The sequence below is a fragment of the Patagioenas fasciata genome, chromosome 3, assembly GCF_037038585.1.
Source record: "Patagioenas fasciata isolate bPatFas1 chromosome 3, bPatFas1.hap1, whole genome shotgun sequence".
Lineage (NCBI taxonomy): Eukaryota > Metazoa > Chordata > Aves > Columbiformes > Columbidae > Patagioenas > Patagioenas fasciata.
In genome coordinates, this window is record NC_092522.1 from 6,478,870 (window position 1) to 6,506,327 (window position 27,458).

At 37.8% G+C, this 27,458-nt stretch overlaps 2 protein-coding genes across 4 annotated transcripts in view; one reads left to right on the plus strand and one right to left on the minus strand.

Annotated features, from left to right (window-relative positions):
• ESF1 (ESF1 nucleolar pre-rRNA processing protein homolog) overlaps positions 1-12,708 on the minus strand; it is a 30,885-nt gene extending 18,177 nt beyond the window's left edge. Inside the window, exons 1-8 of the mRNA XM_065834275.2 lie at positions 12,612-12,708; positions 10,557-11,253; positions 9,452-9,837; positions 8,558-8,671; positions 7,897-7,997; positions 6,222-6,374; positions 4,683-4,797; positions 3,599-3,737 (exon numbers count right to left, since the gene is read on the minus strand). Of these exons, the coding sequence (XP_065690347.1) occupies positions 3,599-3,737; positions 4,683-4,797; positions 6,222-6,374; positions 7,897-7,997; positions 8,558-8,671; positions 9,452-9,837; positions 10,557-11,253 (1,705 nt within the window). The 5' untranslated portion in view covers positions 12,612-12,708. The remainder of the gene's footprint in view (positions 1-3,598; positions 3,738-4,682; positions 4,798-6,221; positions 6,375-7,896; positions 7,998-8,557; positions 8,672-9,451; positions 9,838-10,556; positions 11,254-12,611) is intronic.
• A 44-nt stretch (positions 12,709-12,752) lies between these two features.
• Positions 12,753-19,860, plus strand: NDUFAF5 (NADH:ubiquinone oxidoreductase complex assembly factor 5). Of its 3 annotated transcripts, XM_065834317.2 has the most exons (11): positions 12,753-13,039; positions 13,127-13,167; positions 13,847-13,910; positions 14,587-14,634; positions 14,734-14,837; positions 15,306-15,345; positions 17,102-17,299; positions 17,802-17,862; positions 19,112-19,195; positions 19,513-19,595; positions 19,724-19,860. In XM_065834317.2, exons 1-11 carry the CDS (start codon positions 12,773-12,775, stop codon positions 19,808-19,810), a joined length of 1,077 nt encoding a protein of 358 aa, XP_065690389.1. In that variant the 5' UTR covers positions 12,753-12,772; the 3' UTR covers positions 19,811-19,860. The 3 variants fall into 3 exon arrangements, with proteins under 3 accessions (XP_065690389.1, XP_065690390.1, XP_071661788.1); XM_065834318.2 differs by lacking the exon at positions 13,847-13,910 and having other exon boundaries at positions 13,025-13,039; XM_071805687.1 differs by lacking the exons at positions 12,753-13,039; positions 13,847-13,910; positions 14,587-14,634 and having other exon boundaries at positions 13,149-13,167.
• Positions 19,861-27,458: the final 7,598 nt, after the last annotated feature.

The window sequence follows — 27,458 nt, forward strand, 5'->3', positions numbered from 1 at the left end:
AGTCTATGTTACTGGACACCTCCAGCAGCTTGTATGAACTTTTCAGAAAGAAAAGTGGAGATGACTCATGCTCCTGGCCTTCCAAACACCTTCTGGTTTTCATTAAACACCACACCAGCCCAACACAAAAGCTGTTGCAAACGTGCTTTAGCAATGTCTCCAACAACTGCATCACTTGTGTCAAGCTCCTGATGCTTCACAGAAAGGAAATAACCAGGTTGTGGTATTTCTTTTCTGTCCCATTGAATTCCACACAAATTTGGCTAAATCATAAACTGCTAACTCCTCTTGCTAGCTTATTTCCTTAGGAAATATTTTAAAAACACCACAACTAAGCCAACAGAAATACTCTTAAGAAGTCGGATCTTTGTTACTTTCAAAGTAGCAGTGATGCCTGGGAATGTCCAAAGAAGCTACACAGGAGCAAGGAATAGAAACCAACTCAAATAATGTCCTGTTCAATGCATTTTATAAATATCCACTGGATTCAGGGACAATATTAAATAGTTGCATGTTCTACCTCTGCCACCTTCCACTTCTTAGCTTTCCATAACAGTTCTAGGACATATAAACACATATTTTTAAAACAGCATGAAGGACTGTAGTGTCATACAATAATTGCACCAAATAGATTTCAAAATTGTAAAAAGATTTAATAAATGGTCTGATTTTATTTAACATTAATCACTAAAAATAAGGTTAGCAGCATTATTTATAAAAGTCTGACTCCACCCAGCAACTCCTCTCTCCCAACAACTACATTTTGTTTCTCTATACTTGTGAAGTTTTAAGTTGCCCCGTGTGGAGTCAGGACTTGGACTCAATGATCCTTGAGGGCCCCTTCCCACTCAGGATATTCTGTGATTCTACCATCAGGGACAGCTACTTAAAAATACACTGATAGAAGTATTTTGTCATACAGTCTATTCAGGTATTCTGTGTGGCTCTGGAAAGCAGAACAGCAGAAAAGATGTTGCTCTTGCAAAGATAACAAAAATCAGAATAAAAGGTTAGTCATAAAAACCATAATGTTTAATTTGAAGCATCATTTAAAATGCCATACACTAAGTCATTGGTGCTTGTGGTCAAAATCACAATTTTGGGCTGGACTGGATTTGATGCACACCACAAACACTTCCTCACTGGAACAAAGGCATCCAAGTAACAGAAAATTCAGAAGCCGCGTAAAGAGAGATACTTTGTGCTATGAACCACAACATGCCAGGTCACTGAAATACTTGACATTACAAAACTGTTGTATAATAGTAATACTAACATTCATGACATGCGTATTTTAATTCTAAAAATTCCATTAAAAACATATTAGATCGGGCCAACAAAAACCTGTTTATAAATAAAACATTTTAATAAGCTTTTTAAAAAAAAGTCCAGGACATTTTTTCCATCTTATCACAATGCTACATTTCCATTCAAACAGCTGACATTGATTTCTCCCATTTGTGCACTGTCCATTTTGTCCCATTCCACATAATTCCGCTGGATGGAATCCTGTCAGATGGAATCCTATTTTCTATCACATTAACTGCATGGATAAAAGGTCAGGAACATGCTGAAGAAATGGCAACATAATTCGTCTATTAATAACTGATTTTTCAAAACATCATAAGAATCTAGACAGTTCCAGGTTTAAAATTTATTAGTGTGATGAGATTAGTTAAGGTCAATTTCTTTTCCTTCCAGCAATGGAAGTTTACTTCTTTAAATTTCAGAAGTGTTGGCCACTTACAGATGCTGTAAGATGGAAATGCTTTCCCCTGCATGTACTGCTCCCATTCAGATACTTTACTAAGCATTACTAGAGAAAATAAAGCTCACAGAGGTGCAGTTTCTAAGTGTGTTTTTATGTAAGACAAGAAACAAACGGACATTAACCCTGCCAAGATATTGCCAAGCTGAGTTTGCTGCCAGAAGATTTCCCAACTGTATAACTGGAAAAATCTGTAATGTCGTTTTGCACGCTCCAAACTCATCTCTGACTCAACAACGTGCTTTAACGCAGTATAAATCAATTTTAACATCTGCTTGAAAGACCTGGCTATGGTTTAATGACATTCTCTTTGCCTTGCAACTTAGGCTATATATTATTCAAGAAGATTGAATTTTAGAGTGAAAACGAGCAAGGTAATTGACACTGTTTAGGCCACCCCAACAAGCACAGTCTTAGAGCAGCTTCTTCAGTCTCTCCTTGCCCTGTAGAGACTTTAGTAGGTGTATAGAGGGCCATGAAGAGAATGAACCACTATATTAACCTATAAATATATTTCCACAGTGAGCATCATACCCAACTCTTTTAGTCATTAACCACTTCACATGTCAAACTAGGACTTTTCGTCTGAAAAAGAAGCACCTCCAGTTCTATTGAAAATAATTCAATCTCAGAAACGTAGAGACTAAAGTAGGTATTGTCAAACTTGACACAGAAATGCCAAGGTATCCTGAAAAGAAAAACATAAATAGAAGCAAAAAAAAAAAAAACAAAAGAAGAAAAAATTATTTTACACTCAGATGTGCAAGCTCCTATTCAGAAAGCAGCTATTCAGGGGCTCAAACATTAGGGTAACTCCTAATCACCTACCATTGGGCAATTTTGGATTAGTGTTACTCAGACTTCTACAGAAAGGCAGCAGATCTTCATTCAGCACTGAATCAACAGAATAGCTACCACATTTTCTACATAAATCACTCAGATGTATGAGAAAAAACAACTTTAACAGATTTACGATATCAACAATAAGGAAAATATGCCATGACTCAGATCACCTGAGATTTTGCTACTTGAAATCACTCACATTACAACCATAATACTTGACTTAAACATGAATTACACCAGGTAAAGACATCTTGCAGAACAGAAATGGAAACTGGAAAGCTGTTTTAAGGCTAGGGTGATAATGCCTAAGTCAAACTCTCACTAACAAATCTAAGTAAGCTGTAACTTCAAATTCAGCTAATGTACTTTGTCTTCAAAAAGAATGTAGAAATTTTGGGTTCGTGCTAGCAATATTATTTATTTGGAGAATCAGAATAGGGGTTGTGTAATTAATCTCAACAGTGGCCTTAGAGATATCATTTTAAAAACTAGTACATGTGTCTTATTGTCATGTGTAAAGAAGACTGGAAATGTGTATTTAACTCCAAACAAAAGAAGAAATAAAGAAAAATAAATGTTAAGTTCCAGTAAATTTAAAGAACTCTACAGCTTCCATGTTAACATGCCTGACCTACCAGTCTTTTAAAAAGCATTTTAGCATCTCTTAGTGTTCTGTCATCAATCCATTTATTTCCTAATTGAAAACAGCAAACAAAAAAATACTAATGTGCTCACCACCAATCTCCCTCCACCTTTAGGTCACACACAAAAAGTGCCACTTTTGGAGATGTTTAGCTCTGGAGGAAAGTTAGGTTATTTTCATAGTAGAACCTGAGCATAGCTTTTCTACAATAAGCATAATATTGTCCCTGTAAAAGATGACTTACAAAGCATTTTCTAAAGATACGGAATTTACACATTCAAATAACTTGTGTTCAAACCACTGCAGCGAATGACTTTGTGGACAGCATTTATTAATGCAAGTACCTTGCTGCTGTTCTTCCTCTTCTTCGCTAGACGAAGCCAAATAAGCTTGAAAATCCATGTCAAGAAGTTCATCTTTGTTAAAAGTTCTGCTGAGTGACGTTACTCGTTCATGATCTGTCTCATCCCATGTGATTTCTACCTTAAAAATAAGAACATCACTTGTAGAAGCTGAAACACTAAAACATTGTAACTGTCTCTTTAGGGAAAATTACTTGATACCTTCCACTTAAGCAGTAGCGTAAACCTGTTACTAATGTTCTCTACATCAATTAGCTATAATAACCATTTCCTAAAATAAATTTAATTACAACTTCTAGGAATTTGTTCTACAATGAGTTTCAAGGAGTGAAAGAATGAAAAATTCTGCTCAAGCAGTGAAGGGTTCTGTAACAGCAGGTCACACAACACGAGATCTCTTTAAGTCAGATTTCCTTTGCAGCAGCGGACACTGATGCTGAAGCAGCCAACTCTTCTCCTTTCCTCCTCCAGCACTAACTCATTCCTGGAATCACACACGGATTGCAACAGGGACAATGAAAGCGCTTGCACAATGGCACCCTCAACCAAAAGATGAGACAAATCTGACTGAAAAATGACTTATTTCTCAACTAATCACTTCTCCAATCCAGTTCACTTCATGGCCAGATGAAAGTTTTGGCTGTCACATAAGAGAGTAGGAACGAAGAGTTGCAAGGAGAGAAAGCAGCTGTTCAAGCCCAGCACCACCACTAAAAAGGCTCTTGAGCTACACACAAATGCCCATTTTAGGCAAATTAGATGATTTAACTGTGAATAACAAAGTAATTCCATGTGCAACTTGTAATAGAAGTATAATGAGGTCAAAATGTAGTATTTAATTTGTAACAAAGAAGTCAAATTTCTTTTAAAATCCAAAACTTTATCTTATTTATGGGGTTGCAACTTGTAGCTCTGTAACATGCTTACATTTTTTAATACGTTTGATGTCTTTATTTCAAAATGGTGAAGATAATCAGGGTTCTTTTTCCCACTACTTAAATAATTCATAGCTTGACAACAAAACTAAACAAATTTGAACAACATTACAAAAACATTGTAAAGATACCTTTGATGTCCCCATAGCTGCAGATGTGAAGTACTTTGGCTTATATGCAGCTACGTTCACTTCTGAGGCTTCATCTTTTGGCTTATCATCAAATGTAACGTTATCTGGAATAAATCTTAAATAAAACATAAAGCATGTTATTATTCAAATACACTGGAAAAGCACAATATAAACACTAAGCTTTTCATGAGTATGGTACATCAACATGAAAGAATTTGCTAAAAGTTCATAAGCCTGAAAGGAAATAAAAGGACAAGTACTCCACGCATAGGAGATTAACTCTCTGGCTTCTGCACAGCTATTCCACAGGTTGTTGACATACAATCTCACCATGCTGGGGAAGTAAAGTAAATTAATTTCCATCTGGTATTGGCAGGGTCAGCGGTGGTTTTTTAGGTGTTTCATCCATTTGTTTGACGAATCATTTTTTCAGAAAGCTTAGTGTTAAAAATTCCGATGAAAGAGTGAATAAAATAGAATTTTGGACCAGATAAATTAAAAAATTGAACACACTTCAGGAAAGCCTGGTACACCATTAACATTACAATTAGTAGGGAAAAAAAATCTTTAAAAGAGCAAAGTCACATGTAATGATGGAGTCAGATATATTTTAGAAAGTCTTTGTGCACTGTATGAGAAATAACTCTTTTTTTAATCATTGTAAATGTAACATGATGAATACTATTCATTGTTAAAATATAACAAAGTAGAAGACTACAAAAAGCATTGGAGAATTTTAAACAGCTGTGGCTGTTGTAAAACATTATCTCTCTAGGTTTAAAAGCATGAAACATGACACGTTCATTTGGCAGAGATCATCTTCTCCACAACAGTTCAAAGCAAACGAATTAAGATCCTCTAGAAAATAACTCAAAAGAAAAACAGTTATCTTTCACTGACTTCCAAGAGTGCCCATGACACAGGCCCCAGCAGACAAAGCCAGCTTCTGTCAGTACTTATGATTTACTAACTTCTGCTCAGACTAGAAGGCTTTTTGGTAACAAAAGGAAATATTAACAATGAAGCACAACTATAATTTAAAATTCTTTCTTTCCCAAACGTGACTTTAGAAATATTACAGCTTCCAGCTCATTTGTAAGGGCTGGCATAGTAATCTACTGCAGCTTCATGACAACTGCAGCAATATTCTTGCCCTGCAATCCTGTAAAAAAGCCACTTCTGGACCCGTGTGGGGAGACTGGAAGAGCAGCACTAAGTTGTTTTGTTTTCTAAATCCTACCACTTAATTGTACGAAAAGGTTGGAGATACAACCAGAACATGTCACCTGACTTAGCTGAGAATAATCTCTCTATGCAGAGAGCCTTTCAAACTTCTCATAGTCCAGTAAAAACGCTCAAAAAGAAGAAAAAAATAATCAAAGGGAAACCTAACAACTCACTGGCTGCCTAATTTACTTACATATCTCACTTTGGTTACATAATAAACACAATATAGTTTACTCCAAATTACTTTAAATTGGCTTTAATTCTCCCTCTCCTCCCCAGCCCAACATATAATAAAGCCACTGCTGGAGTTACCTCAGATCTATGAAAGAACAGCTACTTTCAAATTCCAGTCCATCACATTCCTCATAAATCTTATTGGCTGTTTCAGGAGAATCACATTCTACCACTGCATAGAAGTATTTCAGTCGCTTAAATTGATACTCTCGCAGTTTTTCCCTATAAAGCCTGCAAAAGTGGGAAACAGCACAATCAAGTGAGCCGGCTTTAACAACTTTTCATTTGCATTCAACTCATTAAAAACAGGCACCAAACACTCTCCTAATCTTACAATATGATTAGATGTTAAACAGCATGAAGTTCCACCAGTATCTATTCAGTTTTACTCAAGTAAAAAGGCAAATTCACACAGTTTTATTAAGTGTACACTTTCTCCATCTGACTGTGCTTCCCTGTACAGGTCGTAGTGTCTCCATGTGCCTGTCTGCAGGCCAGAGAAAGTAGCATTTTGTAGTACCTATCTAGTTGTTTTGCAATTATCCTGGCTTTTAACAAGGTTGATGAAAAGGATGTTCATACATAAGTCAGGGTACATGTTGTTAAGAACTTTAAGAGTAACCAGGAGACCGTAAGGAAAGATCCTCATGCTAGAGCAAGGCAGTGTAGGAGTGCTGAGTGAGAAAAGTGGTACACGTGAGAAAAAGAATTGGGATACTAACTTGGGTAGCAGGGGTGGTGGTGTCATAGAAAACGTCAGCAAAAGCAAAGCAGAAAAGAGACTGGGAAGCGGATGAATTGGTGGAAGGTTGCAGGAGAGAGATCGCAGGGCCGAGGTCCTGACCCGTGGATTTAAAGGGTGCGTACACAGGTACCACTGAGGAATCTCTGGGATATTTGGGCTTCTGTTTGTTGTATTCCAGAATTTCTAGAATCCACTCCCTAGAACACTTCAGGATGCACCCTGGCACACACAGTGCAGCTGACTTCAGCACGCACTCTGTGTTCATCCTACAATTCCCTGATGCACTACAGACTTTCTTCAAATACTTATTTTAGAATCATCCAGATTTTCCAAATTTAGGACAGTTTAGAGGGATATATTATCCCAAAGTGGCCCCAGTCAGGCTGCCAAACATCTGGAAATTCTGGAAAAATATAAAAGCAAAACCTCTCAAGTTCCATATAGACAAGACTTCCAAGCAGAACAAAAAGAAAAAAGAAAACCAAAACCCAACACAAATCCAAAACAAAACAAAAACCAACATGCCTGAAGAAGCCTGGACAATGATAGGCCTGGAGAGCTCAGCCTAGTAAGGCAGGGCTGCTGCTGGTGGCATTCAAGAAATCTCAGCCTGGGAATTCTTGGCCTAAGTTAAGATCCCTGTTGGTTAGGCAGATAAAAATTTTGACAGTAAGCAAAAAAGGGAGTTTACTGCATGAATGGCAACTTGTAGAGGAGAAACGCTATGTTAAGCTCTCCACGCATTTGTTCCATATATTGTTTAAATGAGCTATGTAATAACAATTTGGAACTCAATTATCAGCAAGCAAATTTTCTCAAGTTTCATTATAATGCATTTATTTAATGCATTGACCATGAATCAGGGGCAGCGCTAAAATATCCCTTGAAAAAAAAAACCATAAAATTAAGGCATCTACAGGGGACCACCACATGAAATTTTGGAAACAGGAGCTGATTGGGATTTTCACTAAAAATGAGACATATTATCTCTCTCATCTGAAGATATACCCGTCATTCTCTGTGGTATTCTCTGGAAGATCAAAGAGTTCCACAGGTCCTTTTTGTTCTTCCTCTTTCAATCTCTCTTTTCCAAATTCTGAAGGATAAATCTACAAATACAACAATAAGAAAGTAATTTTTTTTTTAGCAGCAGCAGCATAATGTACTAATGTATTTTTCTTAGTTGCACTAACACACAACTAAGACAAAATATCTCATGAAGCCTTTTAGACTTTATCTTTTTTCTCTAACATCAGTAAAGGGATCAACTCCATAAACTTTAATACCCTCTTAACTTTAATTTACAGAAAAGACAGTACAATACAGAAACTGCTTGTTAGGAATGAGAGTATTTTGGGAGAGATAAACAACAAAAGGAACCCCGATTTTGTCCATTTCACTGTGGTCCTTCCTAGAAAGGGGTATTTGACAAACATTTCTTCAGAAAACTGAAGGCAGATACTAAAAATGGAAAAATGTAACTTAACTGATCAGAATTCAACCAGTTCAAAAGTGGTGGAAAACAAGAAGTGTTGTGCAATGGGTTGGAAGGCATTTAGAAAATGCCATATTTAAGGTTGGGCTAACTACCATAAAGACCACTCAACATTAAACTAGCCAGTTTCTTTTACAATAAAACCCACTACTCCTTTTAAAAGTCAGGTCTTACCTTAACAGAAAATACCGTTCCTCCTTTGGGTGTGAAAGAATTAAATAGAGCCAGCAAATCCTTAGCCTTCAACCTATCCCAATCCATATTACAAACTGCCAATCTACTTGTAATCTGAACAGAGAGGGGAAAAAAAAAAAAAGACATAAAAGTTCATAGGTTTAATTCCTGGCTGCTATGGGGAATACACAATCCTCTAGCAACTATCTTTGATGAAAATAAAAGTCATCAGTAAACTCTGCTGAAAAAACAAAGTAAGCATTTCCTCAAGAGCTTCTCTCACTTAAACTAACAAAGATAAGAAGCAGCAACCACTGGTGCACATAAAAAAGAGATAGTGATGCACCACAGAACAGACTGTACCTATCACAAATTTAATACTGCAGTTATGACACTAACATTTAAGATTTTGTTATCATGATAGCTAATAGCAACTAGTGTCACAGTTAGAACAGCACTAGAGTACTGTGATTTCTTATACACTAATTGTGCTCAGTTTTAAAGTCCTACTTCACTGTCTAATGATTTGTAAACTTCTTAATGTGCAAGTTAAAATACTAAGTTAAAAAGAGAAAAAAAAAATAGTGAACAAGAGCAGTAACATTTAAATTCTAGAATTTCTGAAAAGCTCAGTTGTTTGTTCCATCACGTATAGATACCTCATGTATCTAAAGATAAGCCTCTGCTTAGAGGTAAAGGAGACACTAGTGAAAACTTCAAGTCTCATTCTCAGCCAATTTCATCATCACTTGCATTTTGTAACTGAAGTGCTGAAAAACTTTCACAAAAAATACCTCCACAAACTATTTCATAGATCATCTATAAGGAACTCATTATAATATATGTTTCTGACTTTGTCATGTAGCAACTTTTCACATGCAGAACTATTACTACCTCATCTCCACGAGGGGCATCTTTATCCAGCTCACGCCACGAATGCTCGATCTCTGGCTCCTTTGGAAATATGTCATTTAAATCCTCATCATCCTCTGAGCTTGTTTCGATGTTACCTATGCCTCTGGCTAGGTCAGGCCCACTACCACTTTCTTCATCATCTTCTGAATCACTGTCTTCTTCATCCGTTTCCTCATCCTCTTCTTGCTCCTCTTCCTCGCCTGTTTCCCCATCATCTTCTGGCTCCTCTTCCTCGCCTGTTTCCCCATCACTTTCAGGCTCTTCTGCCGATTCTGCACACTCAAAATCTTCACTTGCAGAAATGTCTTCCTTTAATTGTCTTTTACTGATGTCACGTTGTTCATCCGTGTCTGTGCATATAGTCACTGAAAGATAACCATTAGGTATCTGTTTTTATGTTTTAATTACATATGATTCTTCACAAGTAAGAAAAAAAACCTCAGGTTTTCTTCATACAGTCTTATAGACCCCTTGAAATATGTGATGATGCAGGAACAAATTACTTAAGGGAAGTGAGAACAACATAAATCAGTATGGGCTCTTCAGCTTGCTCTTTACACCCACAACTGTATTATCCATCTTAAACTCTGAGAAAATGTTAATCTGTTATTCTATTTATAAGCACAGAATCAAAAGGTAGAAATTAGACTGCAATAATGCACATTATGTGCATGCACAAGCAGTATAAAGAAAAGCTTTTCTTCAAGTCACCCGTTCTCTCTACTAGCCTCTCATATGAATGGCTAGATGCTGCCATTCTTATGTTTTCAGTCAATAAGCACTGACAGGCAGAAGCGTTCATGGTATCACACCTTATATTGCCATTCAGTTTGAAACTACAGTACTGTATACGCTACTATATGTTTTGCTTTTCTAACTGAACAACAATTTTAGCTCCAACAATCTTACTGAAGAATCAGCACTAATTCTGTGAAGAGCTGACCATCTCTGATTCCTCAGCAGCACTGAATCCGAGTCAGTCAGCTATTTTACAACTGATCTTGAGAAAGATTTTCCATGGATAAAACCAAAGCAACAACCAAGAAAACACAGCCAAATTCTAGTTGTTATTTGAACAACTAACCTGATTCTTTTATTTTACCTCCTAGGGAACCGTCCCTCCTGGAAGCTTTAACTGATTTAGTATCACTTGGCTGTGAAGACTTCAGCTTGTTTTGAACTGAAATAGATCCTCCTCCTGATGCATCTCCTTGTTTGGTTTCTCTTTTGTTTAAAACACCCTTGTTTCCCCGGGGGCCATCAATTTCTGTTGCAATTTTCTTAGAGTCCTCTTTCAAGTTGAATTTAGGTGTAATTTTTTGTCCTTCCTTTTTAAGGTCATCCAGTTTTGCCACTGCTGCACATGTTTGGTCCACCCCTTCTCTGTTCACTTGCTTCTTCTCCCTAGAGTGGCCATCAGCAAGTACTTTTACAGAATCTGCTTTTCCTTTAGGTTTAGCTTTTTTTTTCTTCTTTTTCTTTTCAGCGTATTCTTTACTGTCATCTTCTGAAAGATCAGAGTCAGATTCTGACAGGGCATAAAATTTCCTGAGGTTCTCTGTAGAAGTATAGTTAACAGGGCGACCTCTTTTATCCACTGTATATTTCAGCTTAAATTTCTTGTCGTGAAACATAGCTCGGAATCGTTTGTCAATCTTGATTTTACGTTCTTTTTCTGGCATCTCCCAAAATCGGGGATCCCTAGCAATGCGGCTAAACCGCCCATCACTCAGTATTTCCTCTTGAGATGACATTTTGGATGCTGGCGAAGACTTGGACATCTATAATGAGAAAAAAAATTAATTCTGATTTTAAAAAGCTGACTAATACAGATTTAGATATGTAATTGAAAATGCATGCAAATGAGCCAATTTCTGCACACAGAGATGACATAATGATTTTATTACAGAGTGGTACAAGATTGGATGTTAGACCACACTAGCATACCAGCAATACAAAAGTCTCAGTCATTTATACAAAACCTTATAACTATATACACTCCCTCAGGACAGTCCTATAGTGCTGACTGGTTATGATACTTGCATGCAAGTTATATAAAATTATTCTTACTACACATGCTCAGTGAACAGGGGTTTTCTCCCGGAGGCAGGAAGCCTTCAATGAGGAGGTGTGGTTTTGGGTTAAAATGATATTGTAAAGAACAAAGTTTACTTTAGGTTAAGCATGTCCACAAAATTTGGCAATAATCACTAGATACTCAAACTGTCCGTGGTTGACTTCTCTGTTCCAAGAGAGGTTTTGTTATAGAATCACAGAATCATTTTGGTTGGAAGAGACCCTCAGGATCATTGAGTGCAACCATAACCTAACTCTGGCAATAAACCATGTCCCTAAGAACCTCATCTAAATGCCTTTTAAACACCTCCAAGGATGGTGACTCCACCACTTCCCTGGGCAGCCTGTTCCAGTGCTTCACAACCCTTTCTATGAAGAAAGTTTTCCTAATATCCAGTCTGAACCTCCCCAGCACAACTTGAGGCCATTTCCTCTCACCCTATCACTTGCTATCTGGGAGAAGTGACCAACCCTCTCCTTCGCCTTTCAGGCAGTTGCAGACAGCGATAAGGTCTCCCCTCAGCCTCCTTTTCTCCAGGCTGAACAGCCCCAGGTCCCTCAGCTGCTCCTCATCACACTTGTGCTCCAGACCCCTCACCAGCCTCGTTGTCCTTCTCTGAACTCCCTCTAGCACCTCAATGTCTTTCCTGTACTGAAGGGCCCAAACCTGAACACAAGATTCGAGTTGTGGCCTCATCAGTGTCGAGTGCGGTGAGGTTGCTCTACAATCGGAAATTAATTACTGCCAGACATCAGTTACTAGTCTAAGATTAACTTTCCAGAAGGCCTCATGGTCAGTCTTTTAGCATTTCTAGCAACATCAACGCGGCCCAGCAGCAGCAGAGCCTTCCCCAAGGCGCCCCTTGCTCTACGACCCAGCCGGCCGCGGCACGGCGCGGCACGGCGCGGCACGGCGCGGCACGGCGCGGCACGGCGCGGCACGGCGCGGCACGGCGCGGCACCACCGCTCCCTGGCCGCTCCCTCACAGCCCCTGGCCGCTCCCTCACAGCCCCTGGCCGCTCCCTCACAGCCCCTGGCCGCTGCCGGCCCGCTCGCACCCACCGTCACTGGCCGCCGCCTCCTCTCCGCCCAGACACGCTCCCTCACGCGGAACCTCACACCCACAATGCACCGCGCGCTACGGTGGCCGCGCCAGGGCAAGACCCTCCCAGCCAATCACACGGCGAGACGGGCGCAAGGCTGGTGGCGGGGCTGCAACGCGCATGCGCAGAGACGGCGGACGCCGAGCCGGGTGCCTTCGGTTTTTTATTTTCCCGCCCATGGCCGGGGGGGCTGTTGCTCTCGCGCGGGCGCTGCGCGCGGGCTGCGGTGGCGGGCGCCGTGGGCTCTGGGCGCTCTCAGGAGCCTCCGCCGCCGCTTCGCCGAGCTCGGGCGCGCTGAGCCCCTTTGACCGGCGGCTGAAGCGGAAGCAGAAGAACTGGGCGGCGCTGCAGGCCGAGCCGGCCAAGTGCGACTACCTGCGAGAGGAGGTGGGGGGGCGGTGTCACAGTGGGTCGCGGTGAGGGGGGGAACTGCCGGAGGGGGCCGGCCCGCTGACTGGCGGCTTTTCCACCCAGGTCGGCAGCAGGATCGCGGACAGAGTGTTCGACGTCACCAGGTGAGCCTCGCCATGAGGGGACGCGGGACTTGGCGCCAGAGCCCGTCAGCTGCCGAGCGGCTGGGGATGGTCAGGGGACGGGAGAAACCAACAGTCAGAATCGTGGTGGTTGGAAGAGATCCTCAAGATCAGAGTGCAACCACAACCTAACTCTGGCCCTAAACTACGTCCCTAAGAACCTCATTTACATGTCTTTTAAACACCTCCAGGGATGGTGACTTCACCACTTCCCTGGGCAGCCTGTTCCACTGCTTCACAACCCTTTACGTACAGAAATTTTTCCTAATATCCAATCTGAACCTCCCCTGGCACAACTTGAGGCCGTTTCCTCTCATCCTATCACTTGCTACTTTGGAGAAGAGACCAACCCCCTCCATGCTACAACCTCCTTTCAGGCAGTTGCAGACAGCGATAAGGTCTCCCCTCAGCCTCCGTTTTTCCAGGCTGAACAGCCCCAGGTCCCTCAGCTGCTCCTCATCACACTTGTGCTCCAGACCCCTCACCAGCCTTGTTGCACTTGTGAGTGCCTTCCGCCACACTTTCTCCTACCAGTTACTACAGAAGTATAGTCAATGTGTTTAGTTTGAAAATATGTATCGAAATAAGTGCACAAAACTTAATGTAGTCTAAAACTTAAAATAGTTGAGGTCTTGATAATGTTGCTGAACTTATCCTTTAGAACGTTCCCTCTTGCTTTGGATGTTGGCTCTGGAAGAGGTTACATAGCTCAACATTTAAACAAGGTACTGGCTCTTCAAGCTTCAAAGTGTTTAAAATAAGTATGCGTTTATCCCTCTGTTTTCAAATAGAGCTCTATTGTAACTTAAAACAATTATCTGAATCTTGATAAGGTAACTCATTTTTTTTTTCTTTTCATGTCTGTAACCACAGTCCAAAGACGTGTGTTGTGCAGGCTGTTGTTCTATTATTTATTGTCACCAAAGACTAGAAAAGTAGTAATGCAAGGGAAGCTGTATGTTGTACAACAGTTAAGCTTTAGTCCTGAGTAAGGACATGAATTTTTTTTTGATTGGTCTTTGTTGGATGCACTTAGTTCTTAAATAGAAGTATTGTTATACAGATTTCTAAGTGGTGAACAGTTTACCCCTTGTGGCCTGTGCTGTAAGTAAAAGTACTTCAATGGCTGTTTATCTGTGATTTATATCAAGCTGAACTTATATTTAAAAGTGCAGAATGTGGTTTTTTGTTACTACTTTTATCTCAGCTATTCTCCCTGGAACCCATTTCTAAGTATTCTGTTGGGGGGAAAAAGACTTTCTGCTTTATCTAAAGTTTTATCAAGTATTAAAGAGATTCCTTCCAACTTACTGTAAATATGTGTAGGTATTCAAAAAACTGACTAACATCAGCTTGTAAAACAACTTAAAATGTTAAAAGTCTATCAAATATTTATTTCAGGAAACCATTGAAAAACTTATTCAAGTTGATATTGCAGAGAATGCTTTAGTAAGTAGCTTTCTGAATACTAATGTGCTTCAATTTCATAATATGGGAAAGTGATAGAAGTGAGTTTCTGATGTCATTTTTCTTCTAACCCAACGTTAGAAAAATGCTGTAGAATCTGAAATCCCTACGGTCAGTGTTGTAGCTGATGAGGAATTCCTTCCTTTCAAAGAAGATACATTTGATCTTGTCGTTAGTAGCTTAAGGTATGTTTTAATCATTTTTTACATTTTATTTTTTGGTTGAAGATATTAAATAATGTTATTGTCATAATAACTTTAGGTAAAAAAAAAAATGATTAATAGTCCATTAAACAGCAATAAGAAATGTACTTGTGTAATTAATATGAGTGTTCATTAGGAAAACCTGCTGTCCTGGTGGTTCTTACTGTTTTGTTGCTTTGTATTCATTCAAAACATGTGTAGCTTCTCTCTTTATTTTGACAAATTAGTCTCCCAGACTCGCATCTTCTCAATTTCAAAAAAAATCCTATGTCTGTGAACTTTCATTTTTATTTAATATCACTTTTATGAAGACATTTCACAACTTTTTCAGCTTGAAAAACTAGTTTGTTGCTTGGCTTGTGAAACGTTCTTAGATGATATAACAATTATTTTTATTCCCTGAATTTTATTTAATATGCAATTATAAAAGGTATGCCTCTATTATTTCAGTTTACATTGGGTGAATGACCTTCCTAGAGCTTTTAGAGAGGTAAGAAACATTTTTAATTCAAAAAATTCAATACTTGTCATTACTTGCATTCAGAGCACTCCATATTTACAGATCTTGTTTAAAGAAGAGGCACAGAAATGGCTCATGTTTACACAAGTATTTTTGCAGTATATTTGGCAGTTTGAGGAGCATCTGTTGAGATTTCTACTAATTTACTGTCTCAAATCAATTTGGGATAAATAACTGTGAAACAGCATGTTTGTATAACGTTTTATAGTCTCAACAGCTTAGAGCTTGATACGTAATGCAAACTGAGGTAATGCTATCGATTTTTTGTGTGTTAGCCCTTACTAATAGTCCGAAAGTTTTCTAAATCTAACTTCTCCAGAACTGGTTTATGTAACTTGTATTATTTTTATGTCTCAGCTATTTATTTTGAAATACAGGTTTAATCAGATTAAGGGGTTTTGATTTTTTAAATACAGTAAATAGTTTTTGAGGACAGAAAACTAAAACTATTACTGAAAAAAATCTTACTTTGCACTATTTCAACTCCTTCCTGTAGGTGAATTTTTTTTTTTTCAAATTAGCTACCTTTGAAGCAAGAACAAGCAATAATTTAACCTGTTTGCTTTTTTTTGATTTATTTCAAAGTGTTCGGTCATTACAGTGTTATTTTATCACCTGTTAATGTGAACACAAGTACCATACTGTTATGGTAAAAATAAAAAGGGAAATTAAAATGCCTTCTGTACTTTAAAAAACATAAGTCTTGGAAAGAAATGTATAATTTTCTCCAGAATTAAAGTGTTCTGCAGACTATCAAATATTTTTATTCCCACAATAAAAATAACTGATACATTATAACTTCCAACAAAGAGGAGGGAACTGGAGTTCCTGGCCAATTCTCATTGTGAATGCTTATTTCTTATGTTCTTTGCTTTAACAATGGAAATTGCCTTCAACTGCCCAAATTTCTTACCTGTCAACCAAAAACTTCTTTACTACCATAGAAAACATAGTTTGATTAATACTTAATTAAAAAACATTTTAAATTTTTGATTTCAAGTCAGGTAAATTGTTGGAAGCTTTTGCTGTCCTGTTAGCCTGATGGTGTAATATGGCATTTCTGGATACCTAAATCAGGAATCATTGCCCATTCTTCAGGAAAAATAAAACATGAAAGTATTGACCTTCTCAGTAGGAAGGGAGTTAGGACTTACTAGACAAGAAATCAACTTCTCAGCCTTTGCGTTTGAGTCATAGTATTACTGTTCTGGCCAGTTAAAAGTAGGTAGGGGTAGAAATAACAAGAATTGCATTACTCTATTGCGCATTCAGAAGTGCAAAGATCGCTAATGGAAAGTCAGGCCTCTATTTCTCTTAAATCAAGCCATTGAAATGTATTTTTGCTGCCCTCATCTGAGAAAGTTAAATGTGAGCGGAAGCTATCTTAATCTACCTTATTTTCAGAAGTAAATTAATTGGGGATATTGTTTTAGGAGAATCCCACTGAAAATAGTTTCCACAGTACATTTTTTGTTTTCTGACTTTAGATGTGTTTTTGGGGGATTCACTCTTAAGAACAAATTCTTTCTTTTCAGAGTATTTATCTTGCAGTGTTATGAAAAGCTTTGACATAGCTTGCCTTGTGGAATACAGTCAATATTAAAGTTACAACTATTCCAATGTCTGCTTTTAAGTTAATTAAAAAAAAAAAGTCCTAATAACTTCTTAGTTACCTAGACTTAATTACAAAAAACGTTTTTTTCTTCTCTTTTTTTCTGTGTTTTAGATTCACCAAGTTCTTAAGCCAGATGGAGTATTCATTGGTGCAATGTTTGGGGGGGACACTCTGTATGAACTTCGCTGCTCTTTGCAGCTGGCGGAATTGGAGAGAGAAGGGGGATTTTCTCCTCACGTGTCACCGTTCACTGCGGTCTCTGATTTGGGACATCTGCTGTCGAGAGCTGGCTTTACCACCCTGACTGTGGTAATTATAAATAAGAGAACAATCAGGCAGAACAGTTCAGAACATCAAAGCTGTTGGTATATATAAAAAAAATACTATTTACTAATGGATTAGTAATGTACTGCTTCCTTCTGCAAGTCGTGTACCTTGCTGAAAGGTTTTCTGAAACAATCTGGACTGCCTCTGTTCTCAGCTTCGCTGTGATTAATGAAACCAACTGAAGCGTAGAATTTGGATGGTCTTCTTGGAGAAATGTGTCAGAGAAAGTTAGACCTACTCGAAAAAACATTAGGCACTCTTCTTCTAAGACTGAGAAGAAAATAATGGCATTTCAATTAAAATTTGGTTGCATTTCGGCTACTAAACAAAACCTTTTAGAAATCTTAAGACATTATATTCTTCTGAGAAATGTGCAATCTGAACAGAAGTGGCAGATGAGTTGTCCGTTAGCAGCTCTGAAGCCCAGGATAATGCTGGTGTTTTAGCTTGATTGTTTTAAAACTAAGCTTCTCAATTCTTTTAGGATACTGATGAAATTCAAGTCAACTATCCAGGGTTGTTTGAGCTTATGGAAGACTTGCAAGGCAAGTATATACTTTGTGGAAATATAAATGTTTTCTATATTAGTGATGTAGACACAGAGGAATTTCATTGTATGTTTCTTAACTCCAAAGCATAGAATAGTTTGGGTTGGAGGGGACCTCCAAAGCTCATCTAGTGCAACCCCTGCCATAAGCAGGGACATCTTCACCAGATCAGGTTGCTCAGAGGCCCATCCAGCCTGGCCTGGGATGTCTCCAGGGATGGGGCATCCACCACCTCTCTGGGCAACTGGGGCCAGGGTTTTACCGCCCTCACTGTCAAAGATTTCTTCCTGCAAACAAACAAACAAAAAATCTCATTGCAACTCTGGAAGCGTTACTTTTTTCCTGATCTCCAGTGGGTCAGGAAGTTATGCCTGTCACCAGATTTGTGCTGTCAAAACTTTGCTACTTTGTGGTCTGCTCTGAATTGTCTGCTTTCCTTGTATTCCTGTTCTTTGTGAGCCTGTTCAGTCTAAGTTTCTGAAAAACCCTGGAAGGGAGACAGAATTATATATCCCACATACTAACTTCTGTGAGCCTCCCTAATTATCAGGACATTCAGGAGCCTGCTTTGTAATGAGAATAAATAGAGCCTCAAATTGGAGTCGTCTGAAGAATGCAGAGAACAATTGAGATGCTTAACAATTGAGTTAGTGTTCTGATTGCATTTGTCATGGATTGTAAAGCATTTGTATGCAGTCAGTTGATACAGAGCAATTCAGGGCATCTTCATACTCTGTATCAGCTGCTGTTGTTTAGAGTAATTCCTTAATTAACAGAAAACTTTCATTCTGTGCAGAAACATTTAGATGCAGTAAACGATTAAAGAGATTAGAATTGTGGTTGGTTTATTTCTAACTAAAAATGTCTTGGGATAGTAATTTTGATGTTTATCTGTTTAAAAAAACCTCTTATGTTTAGTGTGTCTGAATAAACACTTTGTACTCATGCATAAAATAAATTATACTAGAAAACCTAAATATTTGAAGGCTCAGGCTGAAGAAGTAATATTTTGAAGTCATTCCTAGCAATACAAACTGTGAATTGCAAAGTATTGGCACTAAGAGACTTGTATTCTTATAGGTAAGAAACTTACCTAATTATTTGTGATATGTTGTTCTCTCTTAGAGTGAGATTCAGAGGATTCTATACTTACTCTGGTTTAGTAAAAATCTGTCATTAGTGCATGACACTTAACTCATGGCATATGCTATATCTTCTTTTTCTTAAAGCTAAAACATATTTTTAGGTATGGGTGAGAGTAACTGCTCTTGGAATAGAAAACCTCTGCTACATAGGGAAACGATGGTGGCAGCTGCGGCAATATACCGAGGCAAGTATTTGGGGGGTAATGAGTTAATGGCTTCAAGAACGTACTGTCTATGTATTTTTTTCTGACCTCTGTAAGAAAAAAAAAAAACAAAACATGATTATCGTACAGATATTTTTAACCTTAATTGTAATGGTAGGTTTTGAACTATGTTGATGCACCAGTATAAGATATTTTTATTGTACCAAATCTTTCACCAAGAGTCATTATGACAAATATGTCATACTTAGTTCTAATGTTCTGAGAACTAAGTATTTCTCAGAACTGATATTCTGTGTATACTTTTTTTTTTTTTTTGCTCTCCCTTCCTACCCTAACAGAAATGTATGGAAATAGTGATGGCTCGGTACCTGCCACATTTCAAATCTTCTACATGATTGGCTGGAAATTCCACGAATCGCAGGTAATGTTAAGCTGAACTATTTTCTGTTTGAAGGTACTTTTTATGTTACTGAAGCTTTAAAAGCTTTTTACAAAATATTTTAACTTAAGATTAGCCATATATATTTTTTTTCTTCTTTTTTTTCTTAGGCAAGACCAGCCCAGAGAGGTTCTGCAACAGTTTCATTTGGAGATCTGGCAAACATAGGTGGACTTCTTTCAACAGAAAAAAAATAGTTCTTCATTACAAATAATGTCTTGAAGCTTCTATAAAACATCTCACTGCAGATAGTCTTCACTTGTGTTTATTTTGTGGCGACGTTCTGAGATTACAATAATCTGGGTTTTGTTTGTTTGGGTTCTTTGTTTTGGTTTGTTTTACTGGCTGTGCTATGACATCAGCTGTGTAAAACAATGTTCATTTTTTGTTTCTAGAGGAGTATTTGAGCAGTATTCTAAGTGAGTACATGCTCTCCCAACTTTTGATTAAATTCCTGTTTGCAAATGCCTCTTCTAGCATTTCAGTATTACAGACTGCCCTGGGTATGATTTCCAAGTGTTGAGTGTATATCACTGTGCATTTTTTTTAAATTATTCTTAAAGGGTGGTAGATCATAATAAACAATAGTACTTGGTGACCACTGTATTTATAAGGCATCCTATATGAGAAAATATCAGCTAATACACAGATCTAAACTATTATGTTTTTTGTGGGTTGAAAATTACAGGTAAGAGGTTGTTTGAATTGGAATGTTTGACTTGTGTATGAGGAAGGGATTAAGTAAGTTCTGTATTATAAAAATATCTGGGCTTGCTACCCTTCACCTACAGCCATCAAATTCTATTACTTTTCCTTCCATGCCCAAAACTAGAAATACTTCTGAATATGAATAGTAGAGCTCAGCCATAAAGAAAGTTGGATACTTCAATGTAGCTCTTAACAGAATGTATGATTCATGATTTGACTTAATTTACTGAAGAGCAGCAAGCAGAGGAGTCACCTGCCACTCAGATAGACGTGTACATTTCAAATAGTTAATTACCTTAGAACTGGCATTGTCTGGAGCTGGTACTCATTTGGAGTTCCATGGCTTTTTTTTTTTACCTGTTCTTTTATCTCATAGCACTTGAAAAATTAAAGGTGATACTTTATCTAAATGTTGGTTACAAATCACATTCATGTGTTACTTTCTACTCTTCTGTTATCAGAGGCTGAAAAGCATGAAGTGTGCTTTTTTCTCCTTAGCTATTACATGGAGCTTTGCATGGCTTTTCCTTTATATAACCGCATTACCAGAAATCGCTATTAGTTACAAATATGGCCTATTAACCTGAGGCAGTTAGAAAAAATATGTACATGTACATTTCGCTTGATTGTGGTACTGCTAGAGAATGGTAGAAATGAAAAATGTAAAGCATAATCAGGTGTACTGTTCAATCAGTTTTATCATCCTGTCCAGGTGGTTTATCAATACTGGTGAAATGAAAGCTTCTCTAGGCTTATTTTAAGATTACCCAGCAGGTGGAGTTTGACAGACCGGTGTGGTACAGACCGAATAGATAAGGTAGGCAGAAGCCTTCATATTCTGTCAAGGATTATTGAATTATGTTTCCAAGACTAGTACAGATATTAAAGTTACCTCCTACTGCTTAACCAATGTTTAATTTTCAAAATAAATACTGTTTAAAAAGAAACTGTTCATGCAGTATGCAGCTGGCTGGAAGATCAATTTAAGGGCCTGATGTGGCCCTTATTTTATCTACCAGGCTTTGATTTTGAATAAGAAATGGGCAGGGAAGATGTAAAACCTCATAAGGGAGGGTAGGAACACTTTGTCCTGCTTTTGCTCACAATCCTAATTCATAATTATTCAAGGAGAATGAGTTCATCTTTCATTTTCCTTAGAAAAGAACAGTAACCCTCCTGGAAAAAGGGGGAAGAGGCTGTAAGTTGTCTGATAACCTTTATAGCCCTTTATCTGAAGACTAAATAGAAAACAAGAGATTTGTTTCTCTGAAAGCCTCCTTTTTTTAAATAGTACATCAGTGGACTTAATACAAGATACTGCATTTCTCTACAGATCTTCTCTGGCTTAAATAAAATTCATTTATTTCAAGGGCAAATGCTCCGATTTCCAAGATGTAGGTTTCTATGAAGTTTTATGTCAAATGTAACTTTATGCATTTTTGCTTTGGTAGGTTAATTTGCAGTCACTTGAGCTGGTGGTTGTGACTCAGATGTGTTAAGGGAGTGAGGAGGTGGAATGTGCTGGGGAAATGTTAATTGGAGAAGTGCTCCTGCTGTGTTTGAAACACTCACTTAAGTTACAGAGAGAAGGATTTCCAGTTCTTTGATTCTATATTCCACGGATAGAATATGTAAACAGTAAGGCAGGTAAGAATGTGGTTTGGTAATGGGGAGAAATTGAAGAGTAGTTTTCTTCCTAGCACTTGGGAAAAGAAGTTCAGATATTCTGTTATCTTGGAAAGGAACTGGGGAGTAGTAAAGTGAGGAGTAAGAAATAAAGCAGTGGAGCAGTGTTGGTTGGAATTAGGGGTCATGCAACTGACAAATAAGGTGTTTGTTTCTGTCACTGACTACATTTAAATAGCTGCTTTTTATGTGTATTTTTTAACTGCAGTTTTTTTTTTCTGTAGTATTTCTTCTTGGAAATCTAGGTTACTCTGATTTCCGCTAGTCACTTTCTTTGTATGGCACTTAGCTTTGAAAACAGTTGGTTTACTATGAACAGATGTTTTTGTCATGTGAGGCTCTGTTATATTTTAATTCTCTTTTTCAGATTTAAGTCTTTATGGCATTCTGAAATTGTAATGAAGACAACTGTGGTTGCCACCTGCTAGTCTAGAAATTACTTTTTACTCTTAAGTGTATGTTAAAAATCAGCTTTTGTGGAGTAAGTAACTTCTAAAAAGTAGTTGCTAAGGTGACATAATGTGAGCTTAGTTTTAAAAATCTTTATGCATAATACAGAATGTTTTTCTCTTGATTACAGGAGAATGGAGGAAAAGCATTCTGGGAGATAATTAATTTGACTACGCAAAAGTTAGAGCCCACAAATTAGAAAAAAAATTAGAAGCAGCACATTTACACTTAAAGAACATTAGTATTCTTGAGATTCAAAAAGGTTCTGAGGGTCTGAGTCACATATCAACGAGCATTCGTGTTCAGGGTCTTTGATTACAAGATCTGTCAATGTATAGTTTATGCAGGTCTGCTTAATATATAGAAGATGGTAACAAGGCCCTACATTTTGTAACCCAGGCATTAGATTTGTCAGATCCTCTGCTTTCAAAACACCCTCAGATGTGAAGTTAAAACACGGGAAAGGATTCTCAATTACCTCTAATCTATAAAAATGTCATCAGCAGAAATACAGAAGTGAACCGTACAAAATTAACTGCATTTTTTTACTCTGCTTAAAAAAGAAATGAATGAGTGACACTTTTTTTTCAGTGTTTTCTAGAAGTGAGCTAAAACCAAACTTTATCAGTTGCAGGGAAACACACCCATCTTTCATATGGTGTTTAACTGGAATTTCCTGATTCAAAGATCTATTAGCTTAAATTCATTAGAGCATCTTGTTCAAGAAGCCACATGAAGAAAACTAGCATATATGTTAAACCTTGTAAGTTTTCATTTGTCTAACAAAACAATATCCACTTTTTAAAGACTTAATGTATTTTGGTCCAGGTTTTGGAGCCATTATTTTGGGGGAGTACAGTTATTGTAGTAGTTTGATTGGAGTCAGTGTGAGTAGAGAAGCAAATGTGACCTGTGCAGCTATTTGGTTGATTTCCAGAATATCTTAGGTGCCCTCAGGTGAAGGAAGAGAATTTTAAAAATGGAAAAGGAAAAACCTGAGACAGTTAGGCAGCCTTTGGCTAAAACTTATCAGTGTGAAGTAGAAAACACTGAAGAGACTATATATGCCTGTCGTAGGGGAAAACAGCTTGCAACTTAAATTAAGTTAGAACTCAAGTGGTTTGCTGATTTATTAATAGCTTGTTAGTCTGTGAACTATACATGCAGGATTAATAGCAGCAATATAACAGATAAATGATTGTACTGGACCCTTACAAAACCTTGGTAAACACCTTCAGAAATCTAAACACCCTTCTACAGCAACACCATGTCAGGCTGGGTTTTGACTGCTCTCTTCTTACTGTTAGAAATCTTTGACTCTTTTTTCCCACCCAAGGTGTTTTGGTAACTGCCTGGTTACTGTTTAATATGGCTGATACTTGTCTTCATTTTCAGCCTTACCAGATTTCGAGCAAAATCTCTGATTTTTAGATATTCTGTTAACACACATTGCACTCGTATTTCTATCTTAGCAGCTTATGCTGTCCAGGCTTTTTGCCAAGAGGAGGCCGTGTGGATTTCCCCCACTATTTGGAGCTGGTTCTTGGGGTACAAGGTACATTCATAAAGTAAGAGACCAAGTCCTTCTCAGAAAACGTGTTTCTGTTTGGAACCTTGTGTTGGAGCAGTGATGATGGATGCTGGGGAATCTCATTTGGCCTCAAAGGATTCATAATAGGCGAGAATGTATCACGCAATAGCAATTTTATAATGACAATGTATAAAATAAGGAGCCTTTGTTTTTACCCCACTAATAAATACTAAATCATGCATTTGTTTTTCTGCACTCTGTAGGGATTCCTTTCACTTTGTACAAGCAGAACTGCAACTTGAAGTTGGGATCTGCAGGTTATGTGTGACTTCTGATTATTGTGCACATTGGATGCATTTCTGCTGTATATAATACCACCTTTTTAGCCAAATGAATAACCTAAAAAAGGTGACTGTTTTATTTAGTACATGCATTAATAAATGGTTTGAAGCTCTAATCTTAAACTTTTTACCTCTAAGGTGAAATGCCCTAATAGTAAGAAATAACTTATTCTGTGGAAATACTATCCAAAATGAACAATTTACTAAGGGAATCAAATGGATAACAGGTAATTACATCTCATGTACATCTAATAGGTAGTGCCTTCCTATTTTTGTTGGTGCTGGAATTGCTGTACTCTGTTTTCTCCACGAACTGAGCCACTGATGGATGTACATAATGCCCCTTTTTTAGCTCCATCATCTCATCTCTACAAAATATATACTGGTTTAGCATCCAAGGGGCAGGTGCATCCATTCATACCAAAAGCTACTGAAGAGATGGTGTTAAATCTCCCACTTCTTTTCTGCTGTGTGTTTTGTTTTCGTGAAGATCTATTAGTTTATTGAAGTTCTAGAATTATTCACTGCTTTAATTTGTTGCAGAACTTGCTGACATTTGATACGGGACTTTTGTTATTTCCTAGTATCAGAGTTGCTTTTGTAATTAAAAATGCAATTCCCTTAAGAACCACTTTAGATTTGATGGTCATATTCCCAGTCAATATCTTTTCTGACTCAGCAGTAAAATGCCTGATCTTACAGGAGTAATATTGCTGTTCTGAGGCAACAGTGGTAGCAAGGCTTAGTTAGTGAACTAATGCTGAATGCTATAGTTAGCCAGGTTCAAAATAGAGCCAAAGTCATGGCTTAGTATCCACGTAACATGCATTTGCGTAGCATCCCATCCATGCCTGGTATTTTGCCTGTGAATTTCTTCAGTTACCTAAGAGATGTAGCTACTGCCAAGGAGTTTTGTTAGTCACATCTCAAACATAAGTGTTCCTTAGATTATTTTGCCTGCAGGAGTCAACTTAGAAGACATTCTCAGGAGGAGCTGCAGTGCTGTCACAGCACTGTTCAGTCAACAGATACAGAGCACTTGTTTGATGCACGGATGACTGATCTTCGACTACTGCCTTTCAAAAAACAAACTAAAACAGCTGTTATTTATATGTGAGCTTTCCCAATAGTAGCTTACAGTTTTGTGGGGGTTTTGTGGGTTTGTTGGTTTTTTTTTGTTTGTAGTTTTTGTTTGTAGTTGTGATGGGGTTTTGTGTGTTGTGGGGGGGGTTTGTTTGGTTTTTGGTTTTTGTTTGGGTTTGTTGTTTTGGGTTTTTTTTCTCCTCCTATGTCAGTGAATCTTTATTGTATGAAAAGTGGAACTTCGAACACTGAATTGATTGAGTGATGGTGTCTATGTTCAGAACACTTTACAGCATGGTGGCTGGTACTTTTTGGTAGCTGAGAGTTAATTATCCCTTACTCAGAAGATATGATTTAATGTATATGTTATATGACTGTGGTAAGCCATCTCAAAGATATAGAATTAAAATATAGTAGTACGATTATTTATTTGCCTCTGAGATATGTTTGGAGTAGATTTAGTTATTCTGCTTTAGGAAAGGATTCAGGTTTATGAAGCCAAAGACTTTGTAAGCGCAGGGAAGTGTTTCCCCATAGCTTTCTGCAGGGAGTTAGTATATCTTCACAAATATAAAATTACTTTGTCTCCATGCCCCTTGCTGATATTTTTTGCTGGGCAGCTTGGCTTTGTTATACCGGCTTTTCTAGATGTCTGAACAGTCACATAGAGACTCTGTGTAATTTTAGAAGTCTGGAGCATGGAGTCCCTTAGCTGTAAAGGGATCTAAGAGTTAGATGTTGCAGTACTGGGTACTGCAGCATACAAATGTTTCTGTAGACCTATCTTTTCAAATTCTGAGTATGGCTGCGTAAGTCCGTTTTAATTGTACTGTAAATATTATTTGTTTTCTGGCAGCTAACCATATTGAAAACACATCAACTTGACTTAGCAAGTGTAATGTAACACTTGAGATTAATTTACAAATGAATATTGGCATAAGACAAATCTATTTTAACACTGCGGATTGTATGCCCGCTCCCTGCATATTTATTTTCAACCTCCAGTTGATTAGCTGCTTTGTCTTCTGTACAGAAATGGCCTGTTTAATGCAGTGGGAAGTCGAGTAGAAGCCAGCGTTTGTTAATGGGTGCTTAGAACGGGCATAGTCAGTTTAAATTATTCTAACTAAGCAGTAATTCTAACTTATTTTTAAAGATGGAAGTATAACAACCCAATTACCTAGATTCTTCACAGACTGTAATGGGTACAGTTAGCATAAAATTGGTCTATAAATTTAATGGGTGATTTCTTGTGTGGACATTAGAAACATTAGCAAAAATGCGGCAAGCCATGTTAGAGTCTGTGTAGTAACTTGCTCCCATTGGATGCTTCTGTGACAAAATGCATCACTGTAAAATATCAATCTGATCTGTTCAGTAGTAAAGAGTTTTTACAGTATTGGCTCAAACAGGGATGGCAGTAGAGTTGAAAGTTCCCTCAAGAATTCTTTTAAAAATCTGGATTAGCAGTAGGTGTGTTTTTTCCTTTTTAACATGGTATTATGACAAGTTAGCAGCAAGTTATTTATTGTGCATTAGGACACCGACTTAGTGGCACCAACTTCCCTAGGGATTTATGCTTTGCCACACTTTTCCCTACCCAATAATTCTGTACAGCATGCTTGCCTGCCTGTCTCTTTTGCCTTATAATGCCAGCTGAGCAAATGGAATAGTGTGGCTGATCCTGGGCTGCTTTTGTGGACTGGTGGACCACTATTTGTGCTCTGTGGTTAGCAGCCTGCTGAACCAAACAATACTTGTTTATATGTCCATTAAAAGATGCATCTTTACATTTTTAGGATTTAACTCAAGGCAATGTAAAGTATTTTATTAAAATGCATTATTTGCATACATTGTAGAAAGAAATATGATATTTCAGTTTCCTGAGCATGTAATGTTGGATATTCATACTGGTCTCCTATTAACTATTACATTCCAGGTTAGACCCAAAGAATTTTAACCCTGTGGGATTTCTAACTTCAGTTTATTCAAGAAGTAGTATTTAAAAGTAGGTATTAAAATGAATAATTTTTTTTTTTTTAGTTC

Excerpts from the sequence above, each read along its gene's own strand:
- NDUFAF5 (XM_065834317.2), top strand. The coding sequence starts at position 12,773 with ATGCGCAGAGACGGCGGACGCCGAGCCGGGTGCCTTCGGTTTTTTATT. Across the intron at positions 13,168-13,846 it reads AGAGTGTTCGACGTCACCAG|AACGTTCCCTCTTGCTTTGG; the intron begins GTGAGCCTCGCC and ends CTTATCCTTTAG. Across the intron at positions 17,300-17,801 it reads GCTTTACCACCCTGACTGTG|GATACTGATGAAATTCAAGT; the intron begins GTAATTATAAAT and ends CAATTCTTTTAG.